Here is a 14,835-nt window from a genome sequence, read left to right on the forward strand (position 1 = left end):
ACTTCTCTTTAGGAGGTGTGGGAGGCTGTAATGAGAGAACAAAAGGAAGTTCATGTGATAATAAATTTGGTCATCTTAGTATATGCCATCTTGGTTATCTTTTTGTATGAAAAAGTTACTTAGGATGCATGAATTAATAATTTAGTTTGAAATTTCATAAAGAAGTTTAGCACTTATTTAAGCTTATTTATCAGTATGTGGTATGCTTTTGAACTAGTCTAATTGAAATGATTGGGAACTGAAATTGTTTGATCAAAAAAAGTACATTTTCATTATTTGCCAGAAGTTCTTCCCAATGGTTAATAAGTAGCATTATTAAATTAGGCTGAACAACTTCGAAACTGCAGTATAATTTATGAGTCAGATTTTACTTTTTCTCAAAAATAGGTTGCCATCATTTTTTTGGATTCTTAAGAGGGTCAAGACCTTGGTATAACATTTTTATCAGATTGCAGGAACCTCTCAAAAACAGAGACTGATTATTTATTTGTTCAAGTATCAATTAGAGAGTCATCTTTTATGACTAGTAGGTCATGTCTGTTATGGATGAAATGAATATTCCTATTTTATAGACTAAGTATTTTGGTTTGGAATATGAAAATGCATCCATAGTACTAAAATATGATAGAATGCAGATGTTAGGTGGTAGGTCAGAGTAATAATCCAATAACATTTCCTTTTTTAAATTTATGGAATGTGGGCATTGTTGTCATTTATTGCCTATTCCTAATTGCTTTTGAGAATTGACTGCTTTAGTCAATGATGAAAGAGTTTCCAAACAGCAGTGGATTAGGGACTCTTGTATTTAGATCCAGTGATGAAAGAATGACAGGTGACTTGGAGGGGAATGCAGTTGTTTTTGGGTGGCTGTTGTTATTGTCCTTTGAAGGTGGTAGAAATTCCTGTTTTGGAATATGTTGCTGAAGAGTGAATTACAGATAGTTGTACAAACTCAAAAACCTTTTTATAACAAAATATTGACCCATTGTTTAATGTGGTAGCTAATGAGCAAGAGGTGTTATCACCCTTTTGATATAATAAATATGTGACTATCATTAACTGCATATACCTGCTGATTTAATGTATAAAAAGAATCTACTAAGAAAATACTAAAAAAATGGTTGAATGTCTCAAAATTAGAATGTACCAATTGCATTTAGGCAAGCTTTTCTGATCCACACTCTGGTTAATTGGTATGTGGGAAATGAAGCTTAAGAATATAGAATAGTACAACCCAGAAACAGGCCCTTTGGTCCACGCTGTCTGCACCAACCATGATGCCAGTCTAAACTATTTCCATCTGTCTGCACGTGATCTGCATCCACTATTCCATGCCTGTTCATGTGCCTTTCTAAATGCTCCTTAAATGCCTTGTATTTTAAATAAACTAATAATACTAATTGGTAAATATTGAAAAGGATTGTTGACCTATTTGCAAAAGGGCATCCTGAATCTGGAGAACAGTTCTAATTCTTTAAACTTCTAATATTCCACCCTTTCTATTTAGAGATATCAGGGAAGGAAAAATACCCTGGATAGTAGTTCATCACTTTGCTGAATCTGAACATGTTAATTTTAGACATGATACCCCCTTATCTTTGTCTGATAACCATTTATCTATCACCTGACATGGAATCTTGGAAGATCCTGTTCGGTATCTATGTGGGTAAACTAAATTAAAGACTACTGTAATTGTGAGGTATCATCCTTGGCCTCTTATGGGCATCTTTGGTAAAAGTATCAATTCTAAGCTGTAGGAGCATAAAACTGTATTTGTACTATCACACGGAGTTGAAATATGCATTGGTGGTAATTGAAGGAAGTATGGGTGTTTTCATTTTGTCCTTGCCAAACTTCAAGCAGCACCACTATAAAAGTAACCTGATTATTTATCTTATTTGTGAGGTCTTGTGTGCAAATTGCATGGCAATTTTATCTATATTTTTGTAGCAATCTAAGCTAGATTGTAAGCTAGAGGTTATTAAATAGCTTTGAAACTTCTGGAATGTCCTGACCAAGGGAAAACTGTTCTTCCAAAGGCACTTCATTTTTTTTTCAACCACCTAGCGACCTCTTACAGTAATGAGGTGTGGAATAAGAATATTGAACTTTAATCTTATGATTGATTTTCATTAATAAATGATGGATATGTTCAGCAGGTCAGGTATCATCTGTCCAAAGAGAAACAGAATTAACCTTTTAGTTGAATAATCTTGACTCAGAACTGGGAACGAGAGGAGGGTTGTGTGAAGAAGGAATAAATCAGTCAGAGGAAATGTCTCTTGGGTGAGGCCAGGATTGTTGATGGGATAAGATGTAAATGAGGTCAGCTTTTGGATGGATTATCAGGGCATCTCGAGAGGAGTACATGGAACAAAGGAATGAGGGTGGTTGGGAAATGGGAATACAAACAAAGGAGTATAGAAGCTGCAATATGAAGACCTGTAGGATATTCCTGTGTCAATGGAGAGAAAATTAACACAACAAGCAGATGTCACAGATAGACTGGCCATTTCTGACACAGGAAAAGAAAGCAAGTTACCTGAATTTGTAGTATTTCATATTGAGTCTTGAAAGACTGCAAGGTCCCCAGAATAGAAGATGACATGCTGTTTTTCATGCTTACATTGGACCTCATTATCTGAATTTAATATCACTGGCATTTGTCATGAAATTTGTTGTTTTGTCATGAAATTTGCAGCAGTACATTGCAATACGTAATAATAAAAATCTATAAATTGTAATAAGAAATATATATAGAAATTAAATTTCAAAAGTATTGCAAAAAGAGAGCAAAAAAAGCAGAAAATAGTAAGATAGTGTACATAGGTTCATTGGCCATTCAGAAATCTGATGGTGGCTGGGAAGAAGCTGTTCCTGAAAGTGTGGGTGTGTGTCTTCAGGCTCCTATATTACCTCTTCGATGGTAGCAATAAGAAGGCGGCATGTCCTGGGTAATGGGGGTCCTTAATGACAGACATTGTCTTTTTGAGACATGGCCTTTTGAAGGTGTCCTGGATGCTGGGTATGCTAGTGCCCATGATGGAATTGGCTGAGTTTGCAACATCCTGCAGCTTTTCCCTATCCTGTGTACTGGCCCCTCCATACCAGACAATGATGCAACCAGTTAGAATGCTCTCCATGGTCCATCTGTAGAAATACATGAGAGTCTTTGGTGACGTACAAAGTCTCCTCAAACTGTAAATGCCATTGTCGCGCCTTCTCTCTAATTAAATCAATATGCTGGCCCAGGATAGATCTTCAGAGATGCTGATGTTCGGGGACTTTAAACTGTTCACCCTTTACACTATTGATCCCTTAATGAGGACTGGTGTATGATCTCATGACATCCTCTTCCTGAAGTCCACAAACAATCCCTTGGTCTTTCTGACAGTAACTGCAAGGTTGTTGTTGCGACACCACTCAATCAGCTGATCTATCTAACTCCTGTACTTGTAATAGTTCAGGGGTTACAGTCATGTCAGTTAGATTGAGAATGGATAACAAGGAGAAGGCAATCCACTGAATTATGTTTGATTTCTCCAGTGTGGAGTAGAGTACATTAGTACTGTGTACAGAAGAAGTAAAAGGACAGGTTTTGCATCTCCTGCAATTGAATGAGAAAGTGCCTTGAGCAGAGTGTGCTTTCACAGGAAAGGAAAGCTTCATAATGCAAAATGAATTGGATTTGTTTGGTGGTGGAATCTTGCTGTTGGTGATGGGAATTGGAAAAAAAGTATCTTTTGTATACTTTTCTCAGTGACAGTTTTATATTAATCTGTTGGATTTATTTTTCAGACGGCAGAAAGCCCGCGAGAGACAACAGAAATTACTTGCTGAATTTGCTTCAAGACAGAAAAGCTTCATGGAAACAGCAATGGATCTTGGTAATTCTATTTAGTAAAGTGAGATTTGTAACTTCTGTTGTCCTTTATCATTATTGTTGTATAAATGAATGTGGCATTCCTTTGTATTCTGAGATGAATTGGTTGAACTGCTTTATTGCATTGGTGTTTTCATTGTACTGGTGGCTACAGTTGTAGAATAGACAAATGTTGCTGGATTTCACAATTAGGTGGAAAAATCTTAGCACAATGAAGAATTACTCTTTGGATATATTTCTCTTATTGAATAAACTTAAGCCGGATTGTGACACCCCAAAAAAGTGGGGTCTTTACAAAGGCAAGGGTGCAATGGAACATGGTGAAGAAAAAGTATATAAAATCATAAGACATAGGAGCAGAATCAGGTCTATTAGCCTATCAAATCTGCTTCATCTTTCCAGCACCCCTCTCAACCCCATTTTCTTGCCTTCTCCCTGTGACTTTTGACGCCCTTAATAATCAAGAATCTATTAAGCTCCACTTTAAATATACTCAATGACTTGGCCTCCACAGCCATGTGTGGCATGATTTTTCACAGATTCACCACCCTCCATCTAAAGAAATTGTTCCTCATCTCTGTCTTCAAGGGATGTCCCTCTATTCTGAAAGTGTGCCCTCTGGTTCTAGCCCCCCCCCCCCCACAAACAAAAGAATACACCCTTACCACATCCACTCTACCGAGGCCTTAATATTCCATAGGTTTCAATGAGATGCCCTCATTCTTCTAAACTCCAGCGAGTACGGGTCCTGAGATCCTCATATGTTAATCCTTTCATTCCCGGAATCATTCTTGTGAACCTCCTCTGGACTTTCTCCAAAACCAGTACATCTTTTCTTAGATAAGGAGCCCAAATTTACTCACAGTATTCCAAGTGCAGTCTGACCAGTGACTTATAAAGCCTCAGCCTTACATCCTTGCTTTTCTAAGACATAGGGGCAGAATTAGGCCATCTGACCCCTCGAGTCTGCTCCACCATTCAATCATGACTGATCCTTTTTTTTTCCCTCCCCCTCAACCTCAGTTCCCGACCTTCTCCCTGTAACCTTTGATGCCACGTCCAATCAAGAACCTATCAATCTCTGCCTTAAATACACCCAACAGCCTGGCCTCCATTGCTGCATGTGGCAACAAATTCCACAAACTCACCAGCCTTTGCTAAAGAAATTTCTCCGCATCTCTGTTTTGAAAGGGCGCCCCTCTATCCTGAGGCTGTGCCCTCTTGTCCTAGACTCTCCCACCATGGGAAACATCCTTTCCACATCTACTCTGTCTAGGCCTTTCAGCATTTGAAAGGTTTCAATGAGATTCTCCCTCATTCTTCTGAATTCCAGCGAGAACAGACCCAGGGCCATCAAACGTTCCTCGTATGATAACCCTTTCATTCCTGGAATCATCCTTGTGAACTTCCTCTGGACCCTCTCCAATGTCAGCACATCTTTTCTAAGATGAAAGGCCCAAAACTGTTCACAATACTCAAGGTGAGGCCTCACCAGTGCCTTATAAAGTTTCAGTATCACGTCCTTGCTCTTGTATTCTAGACCTCTTAAAATGAATGCTAACATGGCATTGGTCTTCCTCACCACTGACTCAACCTGCAAGTAAACCTTTACGGTGTTCTGCACAAGGACTTCCAAGTCCCTTTCTATCTCAGATTTTTGGATTTTCTCCCCGTTTAGAAAATAATCTGCACATTTATTTCTACTACTGAAGGGCATGACCATGGATTTTCTAGCATTGTATTTCATTTGCCATTTTCTTGCCAATTCTCTTAATCTGTCTAAGTCCTTTTGCATCTTACCTGTTTCCTCAACACTACCTACCCCTCCACTAATCTTCATTTCATCTGCAGACTTGGCAACAAAGCCATCTATTTCATCATCTAAATCATTTATATACAGCATAAAAAGAAGTGGTCCCAACACTGACCCCTGTGGAACACCACTAGTCATTGGCAGCCTACCAGAAAAGGATCCTTTTATTCCCACTTGCTACCTGCTACCAATCAGCCAATGCTCTAACCATGTTCGGAACTTTCCTGTAGTACCATGGGCTCTTAACTTGGTAGGCAGGCTCATGTGTAGCACCTTGTCAAAGGCCTTCTGAAAGTCCAAATATACGACATCCACTACATCCTCTTTATCTATCCTACTTGTTATCTCATCAAAGAATTCCAACAGGTTCATAGGGCAGGATTTTCCCTGAAGGAAACCATGCTGACTTTGTACTATCTTGTCTTGTGTCACCAAGTACTCTATCACCAAATCCTTAACAATTGACTCTAACATCTTCCCATCCACTGAGGTCAGGCTAACTGGTCTATAATTTCCTTTTTACTGCCCTTTCTTAAAGAGTTGAGTGACATTTGCAATTTTCCAGTCCTCTGGCACCATGCCAGAGTCCAATGATTTTTGAAAGATCATTTCTAATGCCACCACAATCTCTAACGCTACCTCTTTCAGAACCCTAGGGTGCAGTTCATTTATATTCGAGTCCTCTTGAAATGAATGCAAACATTCCATTTGCCTCCATACCACTGACTCAATTTGCAAGTTAACCTTTAGAGAATCAGGCACAAGGACTCCCAAGTCCCACTGCACCTCTGTTTTCTGAATTTTCTCTCCATTTAGAAGATAGTCTACGCCTTTATTCCTTCCAACCAAAGTACTTCTCTACATTATATCCATTTGCTGCTTCTTTGCCCATTTGCCTTATCTTTCTAAAGGCTGATTTATACTTCTGCGTCAAATCAACGCCGTAGGTGTGGTGTCGCTGTGAACCCTATGCAGAGCCTACGCGGATCCCTACGCCGTAGCCTGACGCGCACCTCTCTCAAAATGTAACTATGCGTCGCGGCAACGCAGACTGCAACAGCTGTGATCGGTCCACTTGGTAGCATCACATTTCCTCCTACGCTGCAATAGCTTCCCATTGGGCGACTGAAGGACAGGGAAGGAACTCTGGGTGCAATGCTTTCCATAAAGCTTTACAGACCTCTGAAATTATGGAGGACACATTTCGCTTTTACGAAAAAAGACGCTTGCTTTAAACTTGTTTACCCCGAGAAAGACTACCATGACCATGAAGCCTTGTACGGGCAGGTGTGTGCGCATGTGTGACGTGCACAAGTTGCAGAGCGATGCAGACACACCAACGCACAAGTATAAATGCTCACAGTGCGCATAGGCCACTTGTGTAGGTTACAGCATCCATTTGACGCAGAAGTATAAATCAGCCTTCCCTTCTGCAGACTCACTGCTCCATAAACGCAACCTGCCTCTTTCCCTATCTTAGTATCATCTGCAAACGCCACAAAGCCATCAATTCTGTCATCCAAATCATTGATGTATAACGTGAAAAGAAGCGGTCCCAACACCAATCCCTGTGGAATACCACTAGTTACCAGCAGTCAACCAGAAAAGGCCCTCTTTATTCCCACTCTTTGCATCTTGCCAGCCAACCAATGCTAGTATCTTTCCCTTAATACCATGGGCTCTTATCTCATTTAGCAGCCTTGTCAAAGGCCTTCTGAAAATTCAAGTAAGAAACATCTCTCCTTTGTCTATCCTGCCTGTTATTTCTTCAAAGAATTCCAACAGATTTGTCAGGCGTCATTTCCCCTTAAGGAAACAATGCTGACTTCAGCCTATTTTATCATGTACCTCCAAATGCCATGAAACTTCATCCCTAATAATGGACTCCAACATCTTCTCAACCACTGAATTATAGGCTAACTAGCCTATACTTTCTTTTGTTTCCCTCCCTTTTTAAAAAGTAATTTCAACAATCGAGTGATACTTGAAAGATCATTACTATTGCCATCACAATCTCTTTAGCTACCTGTTTCAGAACACTGGGATGTAGTCCATCTTGTCCAGTTGATTTTTCTACCTTTAGACCTTTCAGCTTCTCAAGCAGCTTCTCTTTAGTTACAGGAGCTACACTCACTTCTGCCTCCCGGCACTCTGGAATTTTTAGCATACTACTGGTTTCCTCCACATTGAAGACTGACACAAAATACAGTGGATTCTGGTTAATTGGGGCACATTGAGACCAATACATTTTGGGCCAAATGAACAGCTGCTCCTATTAGTCAAAGTTTCATGGAAGTAGTTAGAAAAGTACATGAAAAAGACAAACTACTGTTTAACTGAGTAACAAATTATGTATTAAAGAAAATGCAGAACAAATTAGAATGCTACAAATACTACCACAGTACTATAACACTGTGTATTAGTTCTTAATATTTATCAATAATATGCTGTCATGTTCTTTTGATTGACTGTAAATGATTAAAATCAGTGCAGATAATGAACTGACTTCATACAATGTTTTCAGCAATTACATCCACCAAATCTTTATTCTAATTGTAACATTCAAGGTGACTATCTATACCTTCAAATTCTTCATAGTTCCTAACTTTCTGAAGTAGTGAAATTGCTTCATTTTCACTGCTGGCCATTTCTGGAGTTTCTCCAAGGCTGAGCGCTTGAAACTGTAGTGAGCAAAACTGTTCTGAATTGTCTTACTTATTTCTCACCAGCTATCAGTGACAAAAATCACTGCTTTTTGAACACAAATACACTCAATCAATGCTATTTAAAAACTGCTTGCTCTATGTATGGTGTAGCATCACACAAGGCATATGACTGATGCTAGTTAGAAACTGATCAGCGACAGTCTCTTGTCCCAGTTAAGTGGTATAATGTCCCAACTGAATGAAGGGAATCCCGGCTATTATGTCGATAGGTTTTTGTTCTTGAAGAGCTGTCCCAAATAAGTGGTTGCCCCGATTAACCAATGCCCCAAATTAATGAGAATCTATTGTCCTTATCAAGTTTGTCCACCATTTCTTTGTCCCCCCCATTACTATCTTTCCAGCAATACAATATCCATTTTCACCTGTCATTTACTCTTAATATATCTGAAAAAACTTGATATAATCTTTTATATTATTGGATAGTTTACCTTCATATTTCAGCATTTCTCTCTTTATTGCTTTTTTTTTTCACTTGCCTTCTGTTGGTTTTTAAAAGGTTCCTAATCCTCCTATTTCCCTTGTCAGCCATGGTTGCCTCATCCTCCCTTTGTGTATACTTCTTCTTTGGGATGCATCTCCCCTTCACCTTCTGAATTGCTCCCAAAACTCCAGCCATTGCTGTATGTCGTCACCCCGCTAGGGTCTGCTTTCAGTTAACTTTGGCCAGCTCCTCTCTCATGCCTCTGTATTCCTTTTATTCCATTTGTAATATTGATAACTGACTTTAGCTTCTCCCTCTCAAACTGCAAGGTGAATTCTGTCATATTATGATCACTGCCTCTTAATGGTTCCTTTACCTTAATATGATAGGGATGTTACAGAGAAAGCAACATAAAACAGTTAGACGTTCAGAAGTAGTGGTGAAATGTATTGTCTAAAGAGAGCAGGAGGGAAAAAAAGATGTAAATTCTGATAGTGTATATAGCAAATCAGGAAGAAATTTCTTTTGGAAATTGTAGAGGTACAGGAATAATGAGAAAAATTGAGAAACTACATTTGGAATGTGGTAATAAGGGAAAGTAATATGGAACCTGTAGATAATACATCAAAAATTGTTAGCTTGTTTGTACTTAGGATTGTTCCTATAACAAACGATAGCTTAACTGGAAAATCTGAACTATGATTTCAGAAGCACAGATGTCTGGAAAGCAGAAGGTGAGGGAAATGTGTATTGGTAAGAACATGGAAAGGCTCTGATAGGTTAATTCAAAGAGAAACAGGGAAATGCAATATTGAGTGATGACTGGTTTCTGATCTCTATTTTTGTTTAGCTATTTGTCAGCAAATATTGAATTGTTTTCCTTTACAACTTATAGTATCTTCCAAAAGCAGATGTATGAACTTCTAATCTTAAAAGGATAGGATTTCATAAGAGTTATGTTTGGGGAAGCATAATTTGAAAAAGCTTTCAGTCTGTACAACATTAACAGTGAAGTACTGAAAGGTAATTAACCTAATTGCCTTTGAGAAACTAGTCCTCCTTAAGGATCTCAACTGGAAATGTCGACTGTACTCTTTTCTATAGATGCTGCCTGGCCTGCTGAGTTCCTCCAGTATTTTATGTGTGTTGCTTAGGAAATTATATGCAGTCCGTTCTTAGATCATGCTGAAACCACTTTGCATTGGTGGTGGAGTGAGAGCTTGGAGTTCGGTGTTTGCCAAGTAGATTGTTTTGTTCTTTGTGAAGTATGTACAGTACTGTTTAAAAAAAAAAGTCTTATACATGAGTGATGAGAAACCTGATTCTGATATGGGTCTCTATTGTGGACAGAGAGAGGGAAGAGGGCAGAGAGAGGAGAATCATGGTTAGGAAAAGGGGAAGGGTGAGGGGAGGGAGCAGGAAGCACCAGAAAGACATTCTGTAATGATCAATAAACTAATTATTTAGAACCTAGTGACCTTGCCTGGTGTCTCAGAGCTGGGTGTGTCATACCTTTGCCACCCACCTCCCCACCCCTGGCACTCCTTCCTTGCTACATGTCCTACACCTCTCCTGCAGCCCTCCACCCTTGCCATTCCCAACATCCTTTGCTACTACCAGATGCACATACTCGCTCTCCGCTCCACACTGCCAAATACAGTACTGTGCAAAAGTCTTAGGCACTATATATAGTACATTTTGCACAGTACTGTATGTTGTAACTGTAGTTACCCAGTCTGGGGGAAGGTGAGGTGTGCTATCTATCTTGCTTTTTAAAAGATAATAGAATTTTAGGGGAGTTGAGAAGTTACCACAGAATTCCAAAACTGCAAGCTACTTATTTATGTTTATTTATGTAGCTTCTCCATGTGCTTCAGAAAAGAGTGAGCCTTGACATGTTGATTGTGGCATATATGGTTTGATAATGAATGTCATTAGGAGATTACGACTGGAGATTGCTGTGTGAAAAATGTTACTTGCCACTTATCAATTATCCCTGAATGTCATTCAAGTCTTGGTGCTTGCAAGCATGGATCTTTTTCATTTTGAGGAATTATGAATGGAATTGACTACAGTTATATTTGTTAGTTTATTTCAAGGCTTTAGGCAGCATGATCAAATGATTTTAATATATTAGCTATATGGGGTGTTGATGGTGCTCATTGCGGAAGAGCTATTTTAATGATCAAGATTGGGTAGGGTATCACTTTGGACAGATGGAGGCTGAGGCTACAGATGTGTGTGCTGGTAAGCAATTAAAAAGGTTGCAGGGTTATATGAAAAGGCCAAGAGAATAGTTAAAGGTTGAGCAAGTGGAAGATTATGTGAAAGCAAGTGAAAGTATCCATTTGGTAGAAAACTTAGAGAAGCACTAGGTTTAGTTGCTATGACAGGCTGGTGCAATAAATGCTGTCATACTGGCTAACTGCATGGAGTAAAGTAAATTATGATGGGTTTACAGAACTAATGTTATTTTTGATCTGTTTAAAGTGAGATGAACCAAAAAGGTGACTGAAAAGAAACTGAATGTAGTGGCTTGCAAAAAAACCTGCAAAAGATTAAATAAATTTGAGGCAATGTGTGCTTTCTAGCTTTGCAGACTGAATCTTTTGTGAGTATAATAAGAAAGTAGCTTGTCAAAGTTGCAATTAGCAATATACAATGCATTAATAGGACATATAATATTCAAAATGTTTTTTTGAACTGCAGTCCCAATAGAAAAAGAGAGTAAAGTTCTGGCTGTTGTTTTCTGTAACTCTGCCTAAAATGTTCAGCTTTTAAAGACAAAAAGCTGGACAAAATACCAAAGAGACTTGTTACTTGCATAAGAAGTTCCAGATATTTTTAGTGTATGTTTAGCTGTTCAGCATTGTTATAATTTGCTGATATTTTGCAAAAATATGACAAATAGTTTATGTAGCTGTGTGTGGCAGCAGAGAAAAAAAAATCACTAGTCAAACAAAATCCAGATGTTTGTATTTGTATTTTTGTTAATATAATGATAGAGTTTGGTATTTAGAAACTAACAGGAAGAACAGCAGGCATGAATTGGTTGAAAAACAAGAGAAAACTACAGATGTTGGAAATCTGAAATAAGAACTGAAAAAGAATAGGAAACTATCAGAAGATTAAAACCGAAGATTGGCAGGTGGCAAATGTTATTCCTTTGTTCAAGAAAGGTAATACAGATAATTCTGGGAGCTATAGACCAGTGAGTCTTGCATCAATGGTGGGAAAACTATTGGGAAGGATTTTTAAAGCAGGACTTATGAGCATTCAAAGAAGCATGGTTTGATTAGGGCAGGGGTCCCCAACCTTTTTTGCATTGCGGACCGGTTTAATATTGACAATATTCTTAAGGACTGGCCGACCGGTGGGGGGGTGGCGGGGTAGGGTTGCCAAGGGACAAGAGTAGCAGTCAAGTACGTTGTGTTTACCCCGAGAAAGACTACCATGACCATGAAGCCTTGCGTGGGCACCTGTGTGCGCATGCGTGTGTGTGCCGATTTTTCTTTTTTTCCCTACAAATCGTTTTTGTCGATTCTGTTCGGGGGAGGCAGGGGAGGGTTGTTAATCACGACTGGAATATAGGTGATAAGTGGCTAATACACTCAATTTTGTTTCTAAAAGGGTTTATCTAATGAATTTAATATTAAACACAGCGCATACTCGCATGAATATAGTGTTAAGTCAATTATCAGGGGAGCTTGAAGTAAGTGTTGAACGAACTTCTAGTAGAAGTGGTAGAGACAGGTTCGATATTATCATTTAAAGAAAAATTGGATAGGTATATGGACAGGAAAGGAATGGAGGGTTATGGGCTGAGTGCAGGTCGGTGGGACTAGGTGAGAGTAGCGTTTGGCACGGACTAGAAAGGCAGAGATGGCCTGGTTCCATGCTGTAATTGTTATATCGTTATATAAGTCACTTATAAGTCAATAGCATTATAACATGTTAAGTAACGTTTGGATATTAAACACACAGCACATATTTTCCCCGTATGAACATATAAAATCATTGCAACACACCAAGATTGCTGTATCAGTGGGAGCCCTGGGCTTGTTTCCCTGCAACAAGACGGTCCCATCGAGGGGTGATGGGAGACAGCAATACTCGAAGGGGATTCCTTATGTCCAGTCTATTCCGCAATTTAGTTTTTGTTGCATTCATTGCAGAAAACTACGCTTCGCAGCGATATGATGTTGGAAATGGAAGCAACATTTTCAGTGCTTTCGTGGCTATCTCAGGATATTTAGCCTTGACTTTGATCCAGAATGCCAGCAGAGATGTTATGTCAAACATACTTTTCAGCCCGCCGTCATTTGCAAGCTCGAGGAGTTGATCTCCTTCCTGCGCTGACATGGATGACGCGCAGGTAATGACCTCGCGTGCGTTCAAGCTCAACAGTGTGTGACAGGGAATGAGGAAAGATGCAGATGACTCATATCGCCAAATCATATTGTTTCCTCGCGGCCCGGTAGTGCATGCTTTGCAGCCCGGTACCGGTCCGCGGCCGGTGGTTGGGGACCGCTGGATTAGGGAATATCAGCATGAAGAGCAGACCATGCTTCATAATCCCGATTGAATTTTTTGAGGAAATAACAAAACAAATTGAAACAATGGATTTTAGTGTGGTGTTTCTCATGCTTCCCAATGGTAAGCTCATTCAGAAAATCAGGAGGCATGGGATCCAGGAAAACCTTGCTGTGTGGATTCAGAATTGGCTTGTCCACAGAAGGCAGAGGGTGGTAGTAGATGGAATGTGTTCTGTCTGCAGGTCTGTGGCCAATGGTGATCTTATCTGAGACCTCTGCTCATTGTGATTTTTAGAAATGACTTGGACAAGGAAGTGGAAGGGTGGGTTAGTAAGTTTGCAGATGACACGAAGGTTGGTAGTGTTGTGGATAGTGTAGAGGTTTTTGTAGGTTACTCCAGGACATTGATAGGATGCAGAGCTGCTCTGACAAGTGGCAGATGGAGTTCAATTCTGTAAAGTGGAGTGATGCAGTTTGGATGGTTGAACTTGAAGCCAGAGTGTAGGGTTAATGGTAGAATTTTTGGCAGTGTGGGGGAACAGAGGGATCATGGAGTCCAAGTTGATAGGGTTGTTAAGAAGGCATATGGTGTGTTAGTCTTCATTAGTTGGAGGATTGAGTTCAAGAGCCATGAAGTAATGTTAAGCTGTATAAAACTCTCATTAGATCGCATTTGGAGTATTGTGTTCAGTTCTGATTGACTCATTACAAGAAGGTGAGCAGGCTTTAGAGTGGATGCAGAGGAGATTTACCAGAACGCTGCCTGGATTGGAGAACAGTCTTGTGGGAATCCATCGCGTGAGCTAGGGCTTTTCTCTTTAGAGTTGAGGAGGATGAGATGCAACTTGATAGAGGTGTACAAAATGATAAATGGTAGGGTGGATAGCCGGAAACTTTTTTGCATGATGAAGTGACTAATATGAGGGGGCATAATTTTGAGGTAATTTGAGGAAAGTTTGGCGGAGGGGTGTCAGAGGTATGTTTTTTTACATAGAGTGGTGAGTGCATGGAACATACTACCAAAGGTGGGATAGAGGCAGATACCTTAGGGACATTTATGAAAATATGGATGAAAGGAAAATGGAGGGCTATGAGTGAGGGGAGGGTTAGAGTGATCTCAGAATAGGTTAAAAGGTGAGCACAACATTGTGAGTCGAATGACCTGTAATGTGCTGTACCGTTCTATGTTCAATTAGAAGGTCAGCCTCTGTGGAAAGAGAACGAGTCAGAACTTGAAGAAATTGGTCCATCATTTTCCAGGATATACAGTGGCATGCAAAAGTTTGGGCACCCCTGGTCAAAATTTCTGTTACTGTGAATAGTTAAGTGAGTAGAAGATGAACTGATCTCCAAAAGACAAAGTTAAAGATGAAACATTCTCTTCAACATTTTAAGCAAGATTAGTGTTTTTGTTTTGTACAATTTTAGAGTGGGAAAAAAAGAGGAAAGGAGCACCA

At 39.5% G+C, this 14,835-nt stretch overlaps 1 protein-coding gene across 3 annotated transcripts in view; it reads left to right on the forward strand.

Moving 5' to 3' along the window:
* The window catches only part of ubr3 (ubiquitin protein ligase E3 component n-recognin 3), a 224,485-nt gene that overhangs the window by 100,367 nt on the left and 109,283 nt on the right, over positions 1-14,835 (forward strand). For all 3 annotated transcript variants that reach the window (XM_072261898.1, XM_072261897.1, XM_072261899.1), the window contains one exon: positions 3,799-3,887. In XM_072261898.1, the coding sequence (XP_072117999.1) occupies positions 3,799-3,887 (89 nt within the window). The remainder of the gene's footprint in view (positions 1-3,798; positions 3,888-14,835) is intronic.

This window comes from Mobula birostris, chromosome 6 (assembly GCF_030028105.1).
Source record: "Mobula birostris isolate sMobBir1 chromosome 6, sMobBir1.hap1, whole genome shotgun sequence".
Taxonomy (NCBI): domain Eukaryota; kingdom Metazoa; phylum Chordata; class Chondrichthyes; order Myliobatiformes; family Myliobatidae; genus Mobula; species Mobula birostris.